Source organism: Xiphias gladius, chromosome 18 (assembly GCF_016859285.1).
Source record: "Xiphias gladius isolate SHS-SW01 ecotype Sanya breed wild chromosome 18, ASM1685928v1, whole genome shotgun sequence".
Classification (NCBI taxonomy): Eukaryota; Metazoa; Chordata; class Actinopteri; order Istiophoriformes; family Xiphiidae; genus Xiphias; species Xiphias gladius.
This window is the reverse complement of record NC_053417.1, coordinates 17,806,949-17,831,004: the sequence shown is the minus strand read 5'-3', so window position 1 is coordinate 17,831,004 and position 24,056 is coordinate 17,806,949. Positions and strand designations below refer to the sequence as shown.

Sequence of the window (24,056 nt, the reverse complement as noted above, 5' to 3'; positions counted from 1 at the left end):
AATAGAATACAATAGAAAAGACTAATAATACTACTACTGATAAAAAATCCTAGGCAGTGACAAACAGGCAAGTGATAGTCAGAAATCGTTCCGCTGTGTCTGTAAAGTTGTCTGCTGTTTGGTTGAAAGCTGCCTCTGGATGCCTCATTAAACTATTAATATTCTTCGTAAAATGTTTATTGACTGTTTAATTTCATGATTTTAGATTTTTTTTTTTTAAATTCATTTTTACTTCCACGGTTATGTATAACAATTCAGTTTAAACTTAGACCTAAGGGCACAAATACAGCCAACTGAAATTATCCAAACCATGACTTGTAATTGAAAGTGTAAACCGGCGTACTACGGTTATTAGGCCTGGTGAGTCTCGGTATTTATTTATGACAGGGATTGGATTCAGAGTTCATCTGTTGACACACTGCTGCACAACTCAAACTGATTAAGAATTTAAACTAAACAAATAAGCCCTTCATTATCGGATCTCATCTTTGGCAGCCTCCCCTTGCATCCAGCCTGATCAATGGGCTCTGGTCGCGGCTGTGCTCAACCGTGGATATGAGGTGGAAACGAAATGATAATCCGATCGATCTCTCAAATTGACTCATTTACAAGCAGTTCCTTTTTGCAAGGAAGCGAGGCGTTTGCTCACTTTTTTTTTTTTTTTTTTTTTTGGTCTATTCCGACAATTAAAATAAAGATCAGATCAATGATACACGCACACGTCCTTACTTTGGCCGAACTACCTGTTTGACAGTGTCAGCGAGGTGATTGAACACGTGGCGTTTAGTATTTATGAGACTCGGATGACAGAGAGCAATTGTCGTCAGCCACATTTGCGGGATGTGACCTTTGAAACGAACGACAAACGCCAAGATTTAAAACAAACAAATAAAGAAAGAAAAAATCCAAGCGCCAAATAAAAGGGAATCTCTATGAGCGGCACCTCGGCAGCTTCAGCGGTTCACGCGTTGCCCACGCAGGGGCAGCCTTGAGCCGGTTTTCGGGCGAATGCCCCGTTGTGATGCGGCCCGGTGTTAAAACCAACCGGCCGCGCCAAGAGGAGCCCGACGTGGGAGTCTGGGGGCAATAACAGGCTCCGAACGCAGTCAACTCCGCTGTCACCAGAAAGAATTACACTTAGCCCGTGGCGATCGTGGCGCAGGGTTTGCACAAATAACACCCGAGGAGTGCTCGTGGTCGCATCATTCCAAAAATCATGTTCAAAAAGTTCAGCGCGGCAAGGTCACCAGACAGTCAGGACAAGACGATCGCGGACACCTAAGCAAAGCCAAGAGTCATACGGGATTTTATTATGATTGTTGGTAGTGTTGCTCGTAATCCAACTGTTAGCGCCAAGCGTGTTCGTGTCTGCGACATCTACAGCGGGATAACTAAAAGTTATGGGTCCCTGTTTGCAAGGAAGTTCAAGATTCAACTTTTTAACACTGATAAAAATGGATAAACCGTGTTACAATGTCACTTTTTGTCGACTTTTTTTTCTGGCATATCCAGGCTTACTGGTGATTGTTTACCTTGTAATTTTTTTATGTAGACTTGTAGGAGCACTGCAACAAATATAAGTTGTAAAAAAAAATCATTTAATGAGTCAAATTAGTTCGTTTATTCTATTATAGATGAATCGTCAAAAATAATTAAGAAGGGTCAATTGTGTCTCGAGAACAAATCCAGTTGTTTCCAGCACTTTCGTGACCAATAATGTTGTTGCAGAATGAAGGGAGCGATGTCCCTTGGCTTTGTTTCTACTATAGTTATTCACATTTTCTGTAAAATGAGACAACGTGCATTTGGAAACAGCTGGAACCGCTGTTATCGGCGGATTTTTACCCCCTCTGTCCTCTTTCCACGCACCGAGGTTTTCATATCGAAAACTGTGCTAAACCCCTGAGTTTTCTCAGGGAGTGTTGTGCTATCAGAGACTTCGCAGCACCGAAGCCTTAGAACTCCCTCGCGTTACTTTCACCGAGATCCGAAAGTGCCGCGAAAGAGCCGCGGGTAGTGGCCATGGAGCGAAGGCATTTCTCTCTCCCCCTCTCTCCTCCACTTTACTCCCAACCCTCTGCTTTTAGGGAAGTCGGTCAGCTGACTGTCTGAAGCTGTCAAGACCGTATTGTGCGCCCTCCTCTGCTCTCCTCTGCTCTGCCCTGCTCCGCTCGCCGCCTCCGCCTCTTCCTCTCTCTCGGCGCACAGCACCGCTCCCATTGGAGAGCCGAGCGCTACGGATCCAGTCTCGCAGCGCGACGTCACGGCACGTCAACGGCCACTATAAGGATAAAGCGCTGGCTGGCTCCAAGCGCAGTCTGCTGGATACCAGAGAGTGGGAGAGAGTGCGAGAGGCGAGCCTTTGAATCTCTGCGGTGCAGAGCTGGAAAAGCTGCTTCTCAGCGAAAAATCAGACGCCCCGTTTACTCCGCTTATTCGCTCCTACTATTTTCCTGGAGAAAAGAAAAAGGGGGACTTACAACCAAGAAGTTGCAACGAGGACTGGTGCCCGTCTCAGCGAACAAACGTGGCATTTCTTTTATTATTATTTATGCTGATTTTTTTTTTTTTTGTGTGAATACACCTCTACTGAATGGACTGAGGTTTTATTTTTGCACTGAGACGCATTGCTTTCTACCTCCTGCCTGGTCTCTCTGCCAGATAATCCCAGCAGAAGTAGGCTATATGACGCAAATCGTGTGCTGAGCATTAGTCTGAAAGTTTTCCTCCACCACTTTTTTTTTTTTTTCGTTTTCCTTTTTTTTTTTTCTCCCCCCCACCAACCAGACGGTGTTTCATGCTACAGCAAGTCAGTGCACAGCGGTGGAGGAGCCAAAAGAACTATTGCATGAAACAAGAAAGGAGAGAAGAGACGCTGGTTAATAAGTCAGTTTTTGCGACGCTTGCAAGTACCTTTGCATATCTGCAAAAGAGTCGCGACAGCAACATGAGTGCAGAGCTGAGCATGGGTCCGGAGCTACCCAGCAGCCCTCTGGCTCTGGAATATGTCAATGATTTTGACCTGATGAAGTTTGACGTGAAGAAGGAAGGCCTGGCCGGGCTGGAGCGCAACGTGGTGCGCCAGTGTAACCGCCTCCAACCCCAAGGCTCTGTGTCCTCCACCCCCATCAGTACACCCTGCAGCTCGGTGCCCTCTTCACCCAGCTTCAGCCCCACAGAGCAGAAAAACCACCTAGAGGAGCTGTACTGGATGCCGAACAGCGGGTACCATCAGCAGATAGACCCGCAGACTCTAAGTCTGACCCCAGAGGACGCAGTGGAGGCCCTGATTGGAGCCACAGCTCACGGCCACCCTCCGCCTCCGCATGTCCAACAGCAGCTGCAGCAGCAAGGCGCTTTCGAGGGCTACAGGGGCCCGCATCACCACCACAGCCACCACGGCCACGGCCAGCAACACCATCACCCATATGCGGGGGGCCTCCCGCACCACGCCGAGGAACTGTCCGGACACCCGGGCGGACACAACCATCCACACAGCCAGCATCACCACCACCACAGCCAGGACCCCGACAGCCCGTCCCCGGTCTCCCCAGACTCCCACCAGCCGCTCCATCACCACCGCCACCATCATCACCACCATCCGCACGGCCACCTGAGCCAGTCGGCGGCACACCACAGCTCCGGGGGCGGACTCAACGTGGAGGACCGCTTCTCCGACGAGCAGCTGGTGTCCATGTCGGTGAGGGAGCTCAACAGACACCTACGGGGCTTCACCAAGGACGAGGTCATCCGCCTCAAGCAGAAGCGGAGGACCCTGAAGAACCGGGGCTACGCGCAGTCCTGCCGGTTCAAGCGGGTACAGCAGAAGCACGTGCTGGAGAACGAGAAGACGCAGCTGATGAACCAGGTGGAGCAGCTGAAGGCGGAGATCAGCCGCCTGGCACGGGAGAGGGACGCCTACAAACTCAAGTGTGAGAAACTGACGGGGTCAGGGGCCAATAATGGGTTCCGCGAGGCTGGCTCGACCAGTGACAACCCTTCATCACCAGAGTTTTTCATGTGAGTTGTCGCAGCCTTTTCTTGTGAACCCCCTCACAACAAACTTTCGCCCTCCGACCCCACCTTTCCTCTCTCCACAAATGACTGACTGGCTGATGAACAAACGATAATAATCCACACCTCCCATACTGTTTATGATTATACGACTAACGGTAACAATTATATTCATATTAGAAGAATAATCCATCAAATAGTATTCTCATATATAATCATCTGTCCATCCACGTGTCAACTGAGATACAAAGAGCAGTGTAGAGTGTCTGATGAGTCGCAGCGTCTTTGTAGATTAGTTGCTTGTAGTGAAGAGAGACTTTTTTCTTCTTCGAAGAAGAAGAAGGAGAGGATCGGCTGATGAACTTTTTCTTTTTTCTCCTCTGAGGCTACAGCTTTTAAATAATCTGTAAGTATTGTGGGATGGCGTCGATGAAGTTGTCTTGTCATTTTGTTCTCTGAAGCGATGACATTGTTATGAAACAACGAGTAGGCCTGGCCTCGAAGCCTGCAACTCCCGAGACTCACGTTCGACAAAGTGGGCCCGTAATCCGAGAAAATCTCCAAAAGCAAGACTCCACGTTATGCAAATTTAACTTCTGTCTACTAACCCGTCAGTGGGGGGGGAGGGGGACATTTTATGCAACATCTCATTGATTTATTGCCTGCTTGGTTATATTCGAATATATATTGAAACAAAAAATCTGCATTAAATATTAATCCTGCATGCTGGACATGTACGGTAATTTCTATTTTGTACTTTCATCTTCTCGTGTATATTAAGAGCATGTTGTTGATCTGCGCTTCTCCATAGTTTTTGGGGGGTTAGAGATTTGCAGCGGGGACAGAACAGCAGGACTGCCGGTGCAGTATCATTTGGTGTGGGTTTCTTTGAGCTTGTAAATATTATGCAACTGCAAAACTGCACAACAAGATTGAGGAGGCTGGTTTGAACTTCTTTCTTTCTATGTGTTGTGTTTTTATCTCATTTTTTCCTGATTTTTTTTTTTTTTTTGTATCATTTGGGGTATTGATTGAGAGAGGAGTGCATTTTTTTTTCAGTTGCATTTAAATACAACAAACTTTGTGTGTCAAGTGCACTTTTGAATAATGATTTGCAAGTTTTCATTTTGAATTTTGTGCAGACCTCCCTCCAGGAAGACATACTATGATACTATACTGTAATACTATTCAAGATAGGCCTCTAAGTGCAAAGTTTTGGAGCAATTTCTGGACACTTGTGTGAGGCTGAGGAGACAAACGTGTGGCCATGATATTATTAGACCCAGACTGCACAGAATAGGCTATTGGGAAACCAAGGTTTTCTACGTAGTGTTTAACACACACAATGTGGGTTAGTGCTGTCTGTCATTTTAATTCAACATGGTTTTTGTGCCACTAATTCAGAAAAGTGTTGTCTGCCTTTCTATTAACTCAAACCAAACAAAACCTTACCCTTTAATTCCAATTGGCGGCCACCTGTAGCACATTTCCACTGGGCCTCATATTAAGAATTTATATTTTTAACAATATTTAGAAAAGGTGAAACAACTTATTTGTCGGGGGGTTTTCTGTAGAGTTAATATTTAGATAACGCAAGCTTTTTAATACAAAGTTTGACTATTAATGCTCTGTGTTTTCCTAATTTTTTTTCTGCCGGTCAGTAAAAAAGGGGATTCAGGTTGTGCAAATTCTCAAAATGAAAACAGTATGTACGTTATGTAATATGTTTTTTTTTTCTCGTCTGTTTTATTATTATTTGATGATTCTGGTTCTGCTGGCCAGATGCATAGTTAAAGTTTTTATTTTAATGATTTAAATTAACAAACTGTCAGATCATATCGAATAAGCATGGTGCTTGCATTTGAAACTGTTGTTGAAAAGTCACGCATTTAACAATCTTTGGTTATTACTGATTCAACTGTGTTGAAATCGAACTGAAACTGCAGCAGCGGGTTGTTGTTATGTTTTCACCGATTCCATGTACTTTGCGATGATGGGGATCAATTTTCAATCCTGTTTATATAAATAATAGTTAAACACTTAAATTTGAACTGTTCCATTCAGGCTGGTTTCTGTTTTGTCTTATTTTGGTTGTTTTTGAAGAAATTGTTTCCTATTTTGCTTATTAAAGTCATTGAAATGGCAATCATTACTTCTCAGACTTTTTTTTTTTCATAGATCTGTGATATGGTGACCAAATCAGGCGCAGACTGAGTCACATTAACAACATATTACTAGTAATTGATAAAGTGACATACTGCAGTCGACGTAGAGCCAGGGGGAAAATAAAAAAAGAGAAGGTTGCTGATTGTAGCCACAGGACTCAGGAGTTAAACAGGCAGAATTTTGTGCAGAGCTTCAGGGAAATTGTTGTCTCTTTTCTCAGAACTAATTGACGCTGATCCTTAAGTCGTCGACATCCCACTCATCCTTGGCGTTTATTTTATTCTCAGACCGAAGAAGGACGCGGAGACTTTGATCAAAGATTACTGGCCTACTGTGATTAGATCAGACGGTCTGGCCGCGTACGAGGCGCTGCGGGGAGATTCCTGTACATGCTGTTGGCCTCAGCTGGCACGCTGACTTCTGCAGAAACCCCGCCGTCACGGGAGCGCACGGGTAAAAGGAGATCTTTGACCTTGCAACATACCGGGGAAGAGATGAAAACCTCAGATTTACATTAAGCGGCAATTTTTTTTTTTTTTTTTTTTTTTTTTTTTTTTGGCTCTCGGAGTGCGTGGCTTTGAATACACTTAAAGGCTCAATCCGGCTGGTTGTCACACAGTTTGAGCTCTCCAAGAAAAAGTCTGACCCTGTCACCTAATGCGCCGAGCCAGACCTCAGCCTCAAAATAGTCCCCTGTGCGTGCCTGCCCGCGGGTGATATTTTTATGTGAACATTAAAGGAATTTATGGTTGCGTGTCAACACACTGGCAATATCTTAGACATCTGTATTCCCTCTAATCATTGTTGCATGCAAATACGCTCACGAAATATCGAATTCGGGGATTTTTTAAAATTATTTATTTATTTATTTTTGATTTACAAATAACCGTGCAGCGTTAAGAATAAAAACACCTCGGTGATCTCGACGCACAAAAACATCAACAAACACTGTCGTTGTTGAAACTGCCTGTCCGGATACTATGACAATAAAAGCAGAGAAGTTGCCTGGAAGAAGAAGGGAGTAAGTGTTGATCTGGTCCCGGTCTAGAGTTTCTGGTGTCAGAACATTATCTGCCCCGTGTCTGCACATTCTCAAGGACAAAACCGCTAGGCAGAGAATCAACCAATGAGACCCAAGGAAGGCGAGTCTAGTTTACATTCTCCCTCTCTCTCCCTCACTCTCTATCCCGCTCTCTCAATGGACAGCCACTGCAGCCCGGGGGCACGAGTGCAGCTGGGGTGAACAAGGAGAAAGAGGCCTATGTGTTTACAGTTATGGTAATAACCCAAAAATAACAAAAACAAGTGTTTCATTGTCCATAGGGGGTCCTTTTCACCTTCTTCTTCAGATTTTTTTAAAGGAGCTGCCCTGTGGGTGAGTGAGTAAGACACACAGAGGAGGAAAACTGCCTTTGTGCATTATGTACAGTATCATATGGTCTATCATGACTTCAGAACACAACACACATGCTGACGCTCAGCTGGACGTGCAGAAATGAAAGGGAAAGAGCCTGAAAGTGATCACCAAGGTCCCATAGAGAAATCAAACAAATAACCATACAATCATTTCAATCAAATCTCTTCAAAAACTACCAATGATTTCACTGGAGAGGCTCAAATTCTACTTATACCTACTTTATGATAAATCTATAAACAGCAATAAATTAATAATTGACAGTTTGAAAAAAGTGAATCCTAACAATGTTTTGACAATGTGATTTATAAATTAACACACACAAATGGATCCAATAAAGTGTATCTATAACATTTTGCTGCATTATCACTGTTTGTGTCATCACTAACGTGGGAATTATAACAATTATTACGCTGCAGCCTGAGGGCAACTTTTTGTCAAACTCGTACCCGCAGGAGCTGTTTCAAAGTTTGTAAAGAAAAAAAAAAAGAAAAAAGAAAAAAAAAGAGCATGTTTTTGTATTGAGCAATGGCGTGTGGTGCTTCACAGAGAAATGTATAGTGGATAATTGTAAAAGGAAAGCGATAGTAGGGGAGGAGAAGGCAGAGGGGGAAAGTAGAGGAAAGCATCAGCCTCAGCTCAGCGGAATAGCCAAGGACACAGTGACCAGGCGTACTGTAATGATTTTAGTCTCCGATCACACATTCACGCCCCCCCACAGAGATCCTATCTGTATTCAGCCTGCTCTGCCAACCTCCACCTCCAGCTCCTTGTATAAGCAGCAGCAGCGGCAGCAGCAGCAGCGGCAGCAGCAGCAAAACTGAAGGGCCCAGGGACGACAGCCCAAAACCTGCATGAGCTGCTTCTGTTCATCACCTGGACCTCAAGACAGCTACAGCAGGCCAGCGGCTTTAAGGAAAACTCCTAGCGTTAGTCCAAGCCCTGCTGCAGGTATTTCAAAACCTCTGAAGTGTGGGTGAAAATTTCTGCCTCCTCTATACATTCAGACCTGAAACACCATGAACTCATTTGCATCTTGCATGATTTGCAGAAAGAGAGTGAGGTAATCTTTTAGCTAATTGTAACATATTTACTCCATTCACAAGGCCATATACGGTTATCTTGATTACTACCAGCTTCTATATAGTTTTAACTCTTTCTGTGCTACTGTGTTGATTTGATTACTTTTAGATAAAATTCCATTTAGCTGTATTGCACATACACACACACACACACACACACACGCACGCACGCACACACACACGCACACACACACACACACACACACACTCACACTCACGCACACGCACACGCACACGCACACACACACACACACACAGACACACACACACACACACACACACACACACACACACACACACACACACACACACACACACACACACAAATACGCACACACATGCACACACACACAAGCAGTCCCGCCCACTGCCACACCAGCGATCCATTGACTTTCATTGGAAGTGACTTGCCTGCAACTCTAAATCACAATAATTTTCTGGGGAATTAAAGCAACCTTTTCCCAAGAATTACACAAAAGAGAGGACTGATCTGTAATTTAGAGGGTTTATCAGTGTGTTTATGTGTGTTAGTGTTCACCTAGCAATACAAACACAATGAGAACAGGCGATGAAAGAAATATGTTGTTGTAATATGTCTTTGTCTATTTGTGTCTTAATTTATACTTTTGTGTGTTGTCAGACTCTTCTTGGCCTCGAAAACATTTGCTCGATTCTCCAAGTATTCACCATATCTCACAGGTGTGTGTGCAAGTGTGCGTGTGTTTCAGACTTGTTGTTGGAATCTCACAGTTTTCAGCGCACTGCACTGGAGTCAGTGGTGACCAGCAATCAATCTTAGCCATCTTCTTCTCCTCGTCTACCCCTCACCTCACTCTCTATCCCTCCCTTCATCTTCTGTTCTTCAATCCTCAGTTGAGCCCGATCCCGTCTGGAGTTCAGATCATGACATCATCACCACGTCTGTTATTTCTCTTCAGCCTGTTACACCAACGCAAAAACACACTTAGATGCACAACTTTTAAATAATTACACACAAATAATCACATCACTCCTTTGACTAACAACGCACAGATTGGAACAAACAGGTGGATATAAATATACTTTCTTACAGTATGTGTCCATTACCTTTTGTCATATACACAGACAAACACCATGCATATAAACAAAAACACACATTTGACAGGAACACTGACCTGTATCTAAATTTAAAATTTGTGGTTACTTGTTGTTTTGCATATTAAATTTTGATGTGGGAAATTTCAACTGGCAGAAAATATCATTTGACAAATATGCGTGTCAAATGCTTGACAGTAGTTCTACAATTTTTTATAACTGTGTGTTCATGTACTATATCAACAAAAGTGATAATATCTCAAAAGGCTCCATTTCCCCATGGTTGCAGATGAGAGGTAGTCGCTCCGTTTCCACTGACCTCATCCACCGCTGCCTTTCTTTGTGATGAATTTGTAACTTCATGGTCACAACCAGTCAATGGTCTGTAAGATGGATACCTATGGCCATGGCCACAGTGAGTCAATGAAAGTGACCCGTGTGTACATCTCTTCTTCCGGGATATGAAACCCAATTCCGGGTGGGATTGATCCATGTCTGGCCAACGCAGGGATAAGGCCAGAGGGACAAGATAAGAGCAGACACCGAGTGGTCAATGATACTTTAACCATCAACCTCTACTGCAAACAGGATGCTATAGTGATTTTTAAAGGTATACAAACCATATTTCATCAGGATATGTGAAAGGCGCTTGCTGCTGTTTAAGCAAGCTGCTGACTTTGACTGAAAATCCCTGGTGAAGGAAGTATTCAGATCCTTTACATAAGAAAAAGCAGAAATATTGCAATTTAAAAGCACTCAGTTACAATCAAAATCTTGCACTGACAATGTCACTTAAGTACATTATTATTAGCAAAATAAATTAGTACTTAAAGTAAAAGTGAAAGTACTCCATGCAGAAAATTGTCCCCTGTGAGTGATATACTATTATATATGATTACTGGTGCATTACTATGGGAGCAGAATGTAACTGTGGTAGTTAGACAAGGTTGAGGTAATTTGAACTATTTTATAAACTGTTGGGTAGTTTAATCCATAACACCATATTTTAGAAGCTCATTATATATCATGTATTCAAAATCTTGATTTGTAAAGTAACAATTGACAATAGCTGTTAAATAAATGTATCTTTAGTGGAGTAAAAGTATAAAGTGGCATGAAAGTATCTCAAATTTGCACTTAAGTAAAGTACTCGAGTAAATGAATTTAATTACATACAACCACTTTATTTATTTCAGAGCCAATTATTATGAAAGGATAATTTCCTATTAACCAGTACAATGTAGATGTATAACCTACCAGTCAATTATCTCTGCTATACCTGGACTGCCTTGCATGAGCTTTGTCTGGGTGCTTTGTGCATGTATACTGTATCATCTCCACCCTGTGTACTGTGCTCTGGCCTGTTGTCACCCTAAGATGTGAGGTAAATAATTGAATGGATCCATTAATAAATAAAGTGCAGGGGGAGAGAGGGAGAGGCGAGATGGGAGAGACAGGTCGCTCATCTTTACTATCACTGTGCAGGGAGTGGCATGACTGCAAACACACTGCCACTTCTTCCTCTCTCTTTACTCCCTTTCTCTCTAGAAGGTGTCTGGACATAGTAAGCATTAGCTGCAGTGAACTCCAACTCTGAGCTAGGAGCAGGATGTGGCATTTCAACACATTTCCTCTCGTATCCACTGGGACAACGCTACTTCCTGTAAAACAGGTGGAGGGAGGTAACGTGGAGCTACCACCACTGTGCCAGGCCAAGTCTACCTTCGACCCAGCCAAACTGTTTTCCAGTAGGTGAACTGCAACTGGCGGGTGTTATTCCTATATGCTGCAGCTGGTATTTATTGTAAAAACTTGCCAGGGCAGCCGTAAGTGGAAAGACGAATATGAAGTTGTGGTTTTGAATCATATACAGTTTCAAGAGGATTCATCATCGGCTACTGAAAGACTGCAGTAGTTTGCTGAAAATATGTTTCCTGTTAGATGCCTTTTTGGCTTATGATGACTTTACTCTAACTTTATCTTCTGCCTCAAGACCACTGACACTGAACCAGATTTTTTGTATTTATTTCTGCTGTTTGGGAAACTGATCACAAGATGTGATTCTGGGATGAAACACCAAATAAAGAGTTTGAATCCAAGATCCACTGAAAAATCAAATCACATCACTGCTCTTATATGTCCAGTAAGTATTTTTCTCTGTCCCTACTACTTCTATCCTAATGCTCGCTCACTGCTTTCTGCTTTCCCTCTCACCCATTCACCCTGTTCTCGCATTTGCTCTCTTGCTTCCCCCTTGTTTTCTCTTTCTCTGGGCCTTCTTTTTTATTTTACAGCCTGATCTCTATTTAGATTTCCTCGTTTGGAGTTGCCACAACGCTCCCCGCTGCCAACATCTGTAAGTGGTTTGGAGGCAAGAGACACTATGGAAAAACATCAAAAAATAAAAAGAGCAGAACGGCACTCCACTACCAGGGTTCGATAGAACAGAGGCTGTGAAAAGGATAGACAGGGCTTTTACTGACTGAATGTATAGGGGTGGCAGCAGAAGATAAGTGTCTGAATCAGGGAAAGACATATACACTGCGTCTTCCAGTGAACGCCTTATGGCCGTGTAACATTCTGCACAGTGCAAAACACAAATGCAATACCTGCACATACTGTACTGTAGCTTAGTAGGGTAGTGGTGCTGTGTGGAGTTCTTGAGACCCTACAGTTTGGGGTTTACTGGGGATTGCCCTCAATCACGTGTCAGGTTTTAGGCAGATTGGACATAAGCTGCAACACTTTTAAAGAGATTATGTTATTGTAAGAGATTAGGGGAAGTAGATACATTGAATTGAGCTAATGAGGGGTTCTCCCCTCCCCAGCTGCCAGCCTAATTCAGTGCTCACTGTCCTGTTGATAATACACACTACAATAGTATTACTCTGGCATTAGAGGCTTTACAGTGTTGTGGCAGTGACAGCCACACAGTTGATATCATGGTAGAGGTTTAGATGGCCTTGTATCACATTCACTACACCATTTTGTGTGAGCATGGGGCTGGTCTTTATATACACGTATAAGGGGGAGAGAGAGAGAGGAGAGTTTGTGTGTACAGTAGGGTCTCATTAGGTAATGAGGATGATTACGCTGCATTAGGTGGTGGAGAAGAGAGGCAACAGCCACAGGGTGGGAGGGGAGAAGAGAACATGTGTGTGTGATTTGCGGGATAAGCACATACCATTTAATTGACACAAGCTCTCTCTGTCTCCTGATTGGTGCAGAGCTGTTCTCTGCATGTCTTCCTGGCCCTCTCTGTCCTTGACTCAGAGGTCAAAGAGACAGATGTGGTGTGAAAGGGGCGGAGTAGGTGAATACAGTGAGTGTGGAAAGGTACTGGGCTGAAAATCAGCTGTGGCTTTCAGCCCAGTACCTTAAGAGGTAGAGAGTGGAACATTGGACGCGTGTAAGTAAGTGTTTTGTAGGTCAGCCTGTCGCAAGCATGTAAAGGAGAAATAGAGGATGGAAAGGTTTTGTCTGGGAGTTCCCTTGACAGATTGTTAAATAATGCTATATGACTCTTCTGAAGGAGTAGTTGAGAAACTACCAGAGTATTACCCAACAGAGAGGAGAAGTTGGCTGGATGTGTGAAGACAGGCTTCCCTTTGCATGGAGCTGCCCTCTCTATTCCCCTTCTATAAGTAGGCAGGTATTTTTACCCAGGATGAAGTGCTGACCCAGTCTCAGGTAATTACACCCCTGTACGGCTTTGGCACAGACATGTCAGGGCGTTGCTGAGTGCACCTTACACCCCAACTACGGGTAAACCACACTTATCTCACTATTTACATGCGAGTGGAGTCTCGCTCCACATGAGAGAGAGAGGGAGGAGGGCATACCTTGGCAAATCAGGAAACCTTTCTCCTGGCAAAGGCCCACTGAAATCCCAACCACCATCAAAGAACACAAAAAGGACATGAAAGCGATGAAACTATATTCCATGTATTTGCAGAGCACGTAATCAAAGTAAGGAAAAAAAGCAACATAAATACTGCCAAACTGAAGGATTCTGGCAATGTTGTGCCCGTGTGTGGTACATTTCCTGGCAGGAATTCAATCCAATAATCCGTAAGAGGGTTAGGCATGTTCTAATCACTTCTAACATAATAATGTTGAATGATCATGAATGATGCATATCTTTCCTGGAAGCAGTTTTTAAAGAAAACAATGACTCTATTAACATGTCTGGATGTGTCGATGCTTCAAAATGATTTGAGGGGCATGACACTGACTGTTTGTAGACAGAGATGTTATTAGTAAAGTGACATAATACCACGATATGATCTTATCTAAACATATAGTACATGAAGGTATTTAAGGTCTGCAGCTTGGCCCAAAGCCAACAGAACCAACAGAGACAACAGAGTTCAGGCTCAAACCTAAAATATAAATGATACTACTCAGCAAGCGATGGAACAATCAAACGGAAGTTTCAATATAAAAACTACAATGAGAAACTGAATAATTGGCACACTGGTAATTTTCTCCCCATCTCATCACACACACACACACACACACACACACGCACACACACCAAGAGTGATGGCAAGTCAACAGGTTGCAACTTGCTCACTTGCTAAGTTTGACTGTTTCGGACAGATAGTTATAGAGAATATAAAAAATCTGTCAAATAGGCGAGGCGGAACTTTTCATAGTACTTTTATTGTGTTTTTTTCTCACATCACAGTGAATTGCCATCAGACCAGGCTCTGGCCTGAATTAATGCCAATGTAGTGTTTGATATAAACTTCTTTTACTAGCTTCAGAAATATGGAGGGTTCAAATTATGATCATTTTGAATCATTCTGTTTATCACTGATCACTCTTTTTCTAAAGGCTGGACTAAAACTATGATAATAAAAGCAAAACTCACCACCACAAAGCAAAGCAATATCATTGGTGTTTCATTTATTATAACCATACCCTGCATTTACTGCTGCTGTCAAGATGATATTAACCCCACTTTGGCATCCATTCCATGTATGGTCCTCTACTTCATGCCTTTAAGAAAAAAATCTGCATTAAAACCAGTGAACATGTGTTTTTCAGACTTTGTGTGTGAGCAGAGCAGGAAATCTCTAGACCCTGTTGTATTTACAAGAGATTTTCTCCAGTATCTATATATCTTCCCTCCCTTTAAATGCATGTTCTATGGAAACTATGTGCTGTGTGTTGCTAGGCAAAGCAGGGGCTGAGGGAAATGTCTGTGGTCAGACCATAGTCCTTGAAAGAAGAGAGGAGAGCAAAGCAAGGAGAAGAAGACAGAGAGACAAAAGTAAAGCACTTTCTGAATTTGAATCATTTACCTATGAGTGCAAGCACACATATGTTCGAGCACAAAGATATCCACATGCACAAATGCGCTTGGACTGTTCCAGCTGAGGTGCTGTGTGTAATCATACGCTGGTGGGAATGTGCCACTGCACGTTAATTCTCCCTTCACGCTTGCATTGAGGAACACAGAGCCTCTAATTGATGCTAAACAAACTGCTGACCCAGACTCAGGATGAAGGTCTGTCAATGATGCACACACAGAAACACACACTTGTACACAAACTGTAAAATGTACAATTTTCCCCCAAATTTGAACACATCTGACATTTCCTAAATTGCCTCACACCTTTTTGTGTAGTATAAGAGGCTTACAGGTGCAGAGATTGAAGGTCATCCACAACATGCACAAGAACGAGACGCCTAGGTGGCATTCTGCAATGTGAGTCCTTGGGTTTTTGGAGGTACATTTGGGAATGTGTGTGTGTGTGTGTGTGTGTGTGTGTGTGTGTGTGTGTATGCCTGCGTTAGGAGAACCTTCTGGAGGGTGGGAGGCCTGAGAAGGTAAACTCCTACTCATCTTTGTCACACACAAACACAGGCATACATACACACATGCTGGCCCCTAAAGGAAGCGCCAGGGAGGCACAACGACGCCTTTGTGCAGGCCAGATTTCCCATGTCTCCCTGCTCCAGCACATAGATAGATCATCTCAGTATAGCCTGCTGTATGAAGGGCAAGTGTATGCATGCCGTGGAAAAAAAAAAAAAAAAAGGGAGGGAGAAAAAGAGTGGGAAAGAAGTTACAACCCAAACCACTTCTTTGCTTTCTCTTTTCACACTTTCTCCTTGTCTCTTGTCTCCCATGTCTTTCCCTCTCTCTCTGCCTCCATACCCTCCCCCTTTTCTCTCCCTCTCTCCGCAGAGGAATCCAGTCTCTCCGTTGGGATTGGAGCTCTTTGAAGGTGATCCAGAACTGTACTCCTCACTGCCTCTGCTGCCGCTGCTCTCCTCCCTACCTCCCTCTCCCCATCTCCCCTCCACCCACCGCTCTCCACCCTCCACTCCCACCTCTCAGCCCTCAGGGGGCCTGGATCCTGCTCAACCAAGAGCAGCCATGCTCCAAATCCAGGCTTGGGCCTAGCACTCCTGCCGCAGGTCTCGCTGGCTGTCAAACTGCACCACAGAGAGACAGGAGGTGGGAGGCCTGGGGAGAGAAGAGCAGGGGGGGTGACATAGGATGAAAAAGGGAGGTGTGTTTGGTCACATTCACGTGTAGCATTTCAGACAGAGAGAAATTAGGGGGGAGATGCTGCAAACTCCACCAAGCAAAAGTTTTTCTAAATCCAGCTCCCTCTCCTTCCCGATGATCTCTCTCCTTTCCTCTCTCTACTTCACAAAACTGTTTATTTCCCCTTTCGTTTCATCGTCACACTCGCTCCCTTTTTCCATCCCACTTCCCCTCTCTTCCCTTCCCATCTTCCCTCCATCCCAGGGGCAAGCTCTTCACGGACTTGTCAGACTGGTTTCTTTGGCACACCTCGAACATACAAACACACACTCAGGTGCCAACATACACTCAGGCACATACCTCTTCACTTTAACAGAGGGTCCTTTACTCAATGCCTGAGAGCCGAGCAGGAAAAGACATAGAATGACAAACAGACAGAGGAAGAAAAAAAGAGAAAAGAGGCAGATAAAGAGTGGGAGTGAACTATGCATTCCTTTGGCTTGCCTGGCTCGGGAGCGCAGGAGACGTGTTTCTGGCTGTTTGGTGTATTATCCCCAAGCCATATGGGTTGGCAAGCTTTTGGGGTGTGGTGGAATACATTTGTGTGTGTGTGTGTGTGTGTGTGTGTGTGTGTGTGTGTGTGTGTGTGTGTGTGTGTGTGTGTGTGTGTGTGTGTGTGTGTGTGTGTGTGTGTGTGTGTGTGTGTGCATGTATGTGTCAGAGTAAGGCAGAGAGTGCGGTTATATTTACATTAAGGCTTTTATCACCTACAGTACATATCCGTGTGTGTTCCAGGCAACAATAAACTGAGGAACCACACAGGTTACTGCTTCCAGTGAAACATAAAGAGCTCCCAGTGCCTCTTAACTTACATACCAATACATTATTCACATGCACACACAACCAAATTTACACAAGCTGGTAATTTCAGCTATTTGTGACATAAATGATTTAATTGCAACTTAATTGTAATCACATGCTGGTCTGGCACCATGCAGTGTGTTTTGATACTGCTCCATTTGATATTAAAGGATAATTCAGGTTTATTGCAACCTGGACCTATTGTTCATGATAACTTTGCACTCTCAGAAGTAATTGCTGACAGCGACAACGATATAACAAAGTCCAACGGGGCAAAAACACACATATGGTCAGACGATCAGAAAGGTTGTGAACAAGCACACAGTTTAGCCAGATTAACTAAACTCCCTTATGAGGAAGTAAAACCCAAAGCCAGTGCACGTGAAAAGTCAATAATAATTCCTCTGTAAGCATGTACAAGTAGAATAACAGAGTATATAGTAACAATCTCCCCTGTATATAGATAGTTTTCCAGCCGCTATACATTTAAGTTTGCTTATTTTTATTTAGTTGTATGTCTGTTTCTGTATTGGCCTCTAAATTTGTTCTCTGCACTGTGTGTGAGTGTAGTGAGAGTTACTGAGAACCAGACCCAAATTCCTTGTATATGGCAACATAATTGGCTAATAAGAGTTGATTCTGATTCCAATAAATTCATCATAAATATGGTCAAAGTGGAAGATGTTTGTAAACTGTGATGGATGCTTACAACAGACAGTTTCGGTAACAGTTCTACTGTCCACTTTCATTTTCTTGGCCAAGTTGGGGATTTGTTTAAAAACTGCATAATCATCTTACTGCTATTATATGTTGCCCCATTGAACTTCTTTTTCTTTTTTTTTTAACCAATGTTGCTATGTTTCCTAACCCTGTCTCTCAGAAATAACATTTCTATACAAGTAATTTGCAACAGCAAATTTGTTTTGAAGGAATCTTAATGCACAGTGGATTACATTTTCTGTTGACGCGATGAGGAAATGTTGTTAATTAATGTATCTGGCAAGTAGCAAAAAGCTGAATGAATCAGTAAAATGTTAAGTCCACTAAAATAACAGATCTTGCAATACAATGGCTTCTCATAGTGACTACAGCAATATTAAAGTTTTTATGGTTGTGGTCTGGTTTAATACAGAAAAAACTCAGCACTGACTTGAATCGAAACCACGATCTTTCTCTAACCTTAACCAGCATGCTTTCGTTCCCTAAACCTAACCGCATTCAGAAGTCTGGTTGTGAGTCCCGGTCTCTGGGGTCAAATGCCTGCGCTTTGTAGCCTCACAATTCACTCCGATCATCTCTTGGCGACTCTGCTGTAGTACATTAATGTGGTGCTTCAGTCACTAAAAAAAATTGCTGCCTTTGAACATATTCCAGGCAGTGATTATGGGTTTTTTTTATCACAACATAATTGGAAAAACAATTGAGCAACATATAAACATAATTCCTAGGAGACAGGGTTAGTATTCCCAGTTCTCAGCTATTAACTTAGTGACTACAACGTTATTATTCCTGATGGCCAAAGTTAAGACTCAAGTTGAAATAACCTGGAGTTATCCTTTAAATTTAACAGCCAATCAGCAGCTCCATATGCACATTTTTTATTTTCTGCATTCCTCAGTTATTTCATACATCCATTGAAATTCTTCTGACTCCGTTACTTTCATCTTAATCACCTTTTCCTGGCTTCTCCCTGTTCGCCCCTTCAACGTCACAAGGGTCAGCAGCGGTGTCTTCACTGTGTGTGCCCGAGTGAGACTGCTGCTGATGGTGTGTGTGTGTGTGTGTGTGTGTGTGTGTGTGTGTGTGTGTGTGTGTGTGTGTGTGTGTGTGTGTGTGTGTGTGTGTGTGTGTGTGTGTGTGTGTGTGTGTGTGTGTGTGTGTGTGTATGTGGAAGGAGCAAGCTATCTATAGCCTGTGTATCCCTGGGGATTTGAGTCTTAAACTCCATATTCATGACACATCACTGTGGGGATTAGAAGGGCATCATCAGATAGAGGAGCTTACGTCAGCGGGCACACACACACACACACACACACACACACACACACACACACACACACACACACACACACACACACACAGAAAATGACACAGAAACACACTCTCAGCAGCAGTCTCACACTGGAAAGCACAGCATATACACTTTCCAGGAAGTTCTTTACTTATTTCTAAAGGAAGTGGCTTTCTTCCATACATGCACATTAAAAACAATTAAAACAGTGTAAAGAAAGATAACAACTGGTATGTTATAGCAGAACAGACTGGATGATTGCTTTGTATCACTAACCCGGATAGTTCAGTGTTAATTTGAACAGTGATTGTTTGCCTATTTGAAACTAACAGCCTCCAGTGTTCATCTATCACTGCCAATTCAAACACTTTGAGTTGGATCGGGGAGTGCAAATTGTTGAGATGAGAACAAACCAAAAATGTGTGAGGTGGAGTTGGAAGTGGGGGCATATGCAGGGGATTGATTAAGGCCAAACCACGTGGAAGCTCATCTGCAGGGGAGGTGCAGAGGGAGGGGGTGTTAGCATAGGCAGCATGGATCCGCGATGTGACTGTTTGTTCATGGCTGTGTGCATCCATGTGTGTGCGTTCTTATCTCCTCTGGTCCACAGCAGCAGGAGCATCAGAGGAAGCACGGCCTTTCCTTCCTGTGCCTTTCACACTGTCACAACACACATGAGCCATAAAACTCTCTGACTCTGTCCAACATATAGAGAGAAAGAGAGTGAAAAAGAGAGAGAGGGGCTAGCTTGTGAGCACAGAACATGTGCGTGTGATTTGTGGCGTACAGCACATACCATTTAATTGACACAATCCCCCTCTTCTGTTTGGCGTAGAGTTGTTTTCTACTGGGAGGGAAACAAGGAGCAACTGAGGGCGAGATTCGAGAAACAGCTGAGGTTAGTGAGAAGGAAAAGTGGCCTCGCAGCAGTAAAGGGTACTGAGACAGTGGATGTTCAGTATGGGCTGGTGCCCTCCATGGGGGGGGGGGTTAAGGAAGGACACCTCTCTTCCCTACATTCTGCACCTGGCTATGGGCTCTGGCAGGCAGCCATTCCCCCGCTTCCCTGTGTCACCCTGTGCTATCTATCCACTGCTCAACAGCACCTTAACTTCCCTCAGTCATCCCTCTCTGTCAGTCCCAGAGTTGTCAGTACCACCCTCATTCACAGGCTGGAATACACAGCCAAGCCAGGGAGGCCCACTGAAAAATGTAATAATTGAGAAACGTTATTTGTGAGTAACTGACAATTTCTGTTATGAACATCCATACATGTTCATAAAAGTGTAAATGATGGTTTTATTGACATTATCCTCAGTTTGATCCAATTATATGCCGTTTCCCTGTTTGCATGAATAACACAGTATTGTCAAGGAAAACTGGTGGAAGAAGACTGTGACTGCCTTTCAATTAACTGATAACAAAACTAGCTTGCATACTTATAAATTACTGCAGAAACAACTACAGTAGTAGTAGAAGTGCACGTAACCGTAGATACAAATTTTACTCAGGGTTTCCTGCAGTGGTATATAGCAGCTCACCTATTACACTCTTATGAAATAAAACATTAACTTTCCCGATGAATGAGCTGTATTACCTCTGCTTATGAACTTCACTTACCAATTTCTTGGGAAAAGCCTGTTAGTAGCGAATGATGTTTACGTTAGCTTCATCATCAGTTATTTGACATATCGCATCCACATGAGTCATCAATTCTCATGTGAATATTGCCTTCCCAGGTCTGTCAGACTTCACATACCGACCGATCCGTCACCCAAATTTACAAATGCTGAACTAAAAAAAGTTTGTGTGACCATTGCCAGCTTGTCATTCATCAAATGTAGTGTATTAAAAAGGATTTTTCAGTGACAAATAGTTACCTAATGTCTCATACTCAGTGACAATACTGTGTCAGCATTAGCTTTACAGAAAGAGTGGCTTTTGCAAAAAACTGTTTACATTGCATTTTTATACTAAAAAGAGGATAAAAATGAGCATATAAAGAGCATAACTCACCTACTGTGGCTTTAAAAATGTATTCAGTTAAAAGACTTCTATATTTACTCTCTCTTTGTTAACTATTGATTTTGATTGATTGATTGGTTTAAATATCAAATACACACCCTCTATAGGCTTGAACGGTGACTTTGAAAAGTTTACAGGTTGCTCCTCTGTGGAGAAGAGAAGGTGTAGTCAGCAGCAGGTACAATGCATTCCAATGGCAAATTGCAATTAAAGCAAAAAAAAAAAAAAAAGAATGAATAAAAAAACACTTTAAGTGTCAAAAATTACGAAAAACAATTTCTAAACTGCCCCTGAAGAATATTCCACTTATCTGCCATTCATCTGTATGTTCAGTATGTTTCAAACAAAAATTTATTATAAACAGAAATGGAAAAAAAGAAGGTGATGGGTGCAAAAAACCCCCCGAAAAAACAACACTACAACGAAAAGATCAAAGCATCCACGCATTGCATCCATTGCACCAAATGTATTATCTAAGCTTTCAGACACAAACACCAAGGAAACAGCTATAAAGAAATGATTACAGTAGTCTGAACATGACAAAAATTCCTAAAAAGACATATTAGGTTCAATAAAAATGAAAAAGATCTGAAAAGCCATATCATTACATTATTTTCAGGCCATTCTCATATGAAGGGGTCAACCCGCTTACCCAGAGAAAGACTCATGTAACGCGAATGCTCTAAAATGCAGAAGCCTGAAGAACGTTTTTTCAAGCATTCGCCCTATGAGCAGCGTTCCCAGAAATGAACGGAAAGCCACGTAAGAACACAGTATCCAGGTGTCTTAAAACATCCATAATGAAGAGGCTATAGCTCAGCAATCCTATGACATAAAATATATAACTTTATTGTTTTTACGCAATATACTTGCATAATAAATCAAAATACACACTATATAAAACAGTGGGAAAAGGGGATACATGTGTACACAGGTGGCGGTTTGCTGGACACACGTGCATATGCACACAAAACGGTCTCTCTCCATAGAATCCTGAGGTGGGAACGGTGCCAAACTAACACTTAATTTCAATTTCAAATCCGAGGCCTGACTTTGACCTTTCCGCACAAAACTTGTTACAGACACACTCTCAGCTCCTCTCTCTCGCCTCACCTGTTATGCTGCTTGTCAACACACTCTCTTTGCCTTCATCTTGCCCACAATTGTAATCTGTATATTCTTTTTCTTTCCCTTTCATGCATTTGCTAACCCCTCACACCTCTTCTTCTTTCGACTTACTAAGTGTCCTCATCATTAACCGTAAGTGACTTGTACAGCTCATCCTTGGTTCCTTCCTGTTTCCTTTGGCCTTCCTGTCTCTGTCAGTTCTGTGGAATGTCACCTTTCATCATTATGGGACATTGACACATCTGTTGTCGAAACATGTGAGAGCATTTCTCTGTGCTGTTAAACTGTCAACACTGATTGTGTGGAAAAGAGGAAGAATAGAGGTAGGAGGAAAAGTGAGAAAAGTGAGAAAAAAGGGTGTGGGTGGAGCAATGAGTATGCAACCAGTAAGGTCACAGTTTATGAATAATTGCATAAGGAGCCAAAGTCAAATTCATGTTTATTGTCTTTTCAAAAAGAATACCAGTAATGATGCCTTTATTTATAGTAATGAAACTTTATTCATTTCAGGATGTGATAGTGACATAAGACCAACAGTAGTTTCAGAGAATTTACAACAATTTACAATAATTACTCACTTCATCTTACAAATGTTAATGTGTATGATCACCAAATGGCAGTTACACAACACTAGTGATGGAGAGGGAGGGTGTTTTGCTCTGAGCCAGAGGAAGGGCGGGTGAGTGTAAAATAACACCAAAAACTACACCAAAGGAAGAGAGGAGATGGAGAAAAAGAGTGGGAGGAAAGCAGGAGATGGAGTGGGGGTACCAAGGCGGGTGTTCCAAAAACCTGTCAAGATATTTCCTTCTGCAAACACAAAATTTGTGGGACTGTACAGTGGAGGCGTGCCGACACTCACGCTTACATAAAATACAGCATATTATGCTACAAATACACAGCAGTGGTCAACAGTACAACTTTGATTTAATGCATTCTTTGATTGGGTAGGTCTCAGGCCAACTCCTGTTTTGCTGCACAGCAGTGTCTGCTGTCCGCAGCTGTATGAACACAAACACGCACACATACACACACCAACTTAATGAGCCATTCAATACCCCCACAAGATCCAGACTTTTTGAGCCTCCTCACCAGTGTCCACGTCCCTCGATATCTCATTCCTATAACACCCCCACTCCAGATACAATCAGTCATGCACACACACACACACACACACAATTCCTCCGTTTGGTCAGTGTCTCGTCACTCCTATTTACTACCACGCATATACCTTCATGCTCTCACATAAATATGTACACACCTACGCACACACAGACACACACTATGTCCCACTGCTCTCTTTCTACGCCAGCTGTAGTCCACCCAATGTGTTTACATAGCCTGCTGAACCAAGACGGAGAGAGAGAGAGAGAGAGAGAGAGAGAAAGAGAGAGAGAGTATTGGATGAACGGACCATGGCTGTTTGTCTGAAGGGGCTTTCCTGTTCTCACAGGAAATGGCAAAAGAGGGGGAAACCAGGAGCAGGAGAGGCGTAAGCAAGATGAAAATAAATGAAACAACAAACCAAATCATGTGAGAATGAGACCAGGAGAACGAGGAGAAGGAGATAGACAGATAGTAGCAAAGAAAAGGTCATGGATTCTCATGTAAACATCTGTCCTGTTGTTCAGATAAGCCACAAGACAGCGAGCGCAGGACTGGGAATCATGATCTCCTCACCTCTGCTGCCTCTTTCACATACACTTCCTGCTGCAGGTTAGATCGCAGATTAGACTGTTATGCAAACCTTCAGGGTATTATAACAGCAATGTTGCA

The 24,056-nt window shown here is 43.0% G+C and overlaps 1 protein-coding gene across 1 annotated transcript; it reads left to right on the top strand.

Annotated features, from left to right (window-relative positions):
* The first annotated feature begins 2,330 nt into the window (after window positions 1-2,330).
* Window positions 2,331-6,150, top strand: mafba (v-maf avian musculoaponeurotic fibrosarcoma oncogene homolog Ba). Its single transcript, XM_040153676.1, has one exon. The coding sequence runs from the start codon at window positions 2,798-2,800 to the stop codon at window positions 4,022-4,024; it is 1,227 nt and encodes a 408-aa protein (XP_040009610.1). The 5' UTR covers window positions 2,331-2,797; the 3' UTR covers window positions 4,025-6,150.
* The last annotated feature ends 17,906 nt before the right edge of the window (window positions 6,151-24,056 follow it).

Coding starts and splice junctions, on each gene's coding strand:
- mafba (XM_040153676.1), top strand. CDS start 2,798: ATGCTACAGCAAGTCAGTGCACAGCGGTGGAGGAGCCAAAAGAACTAT.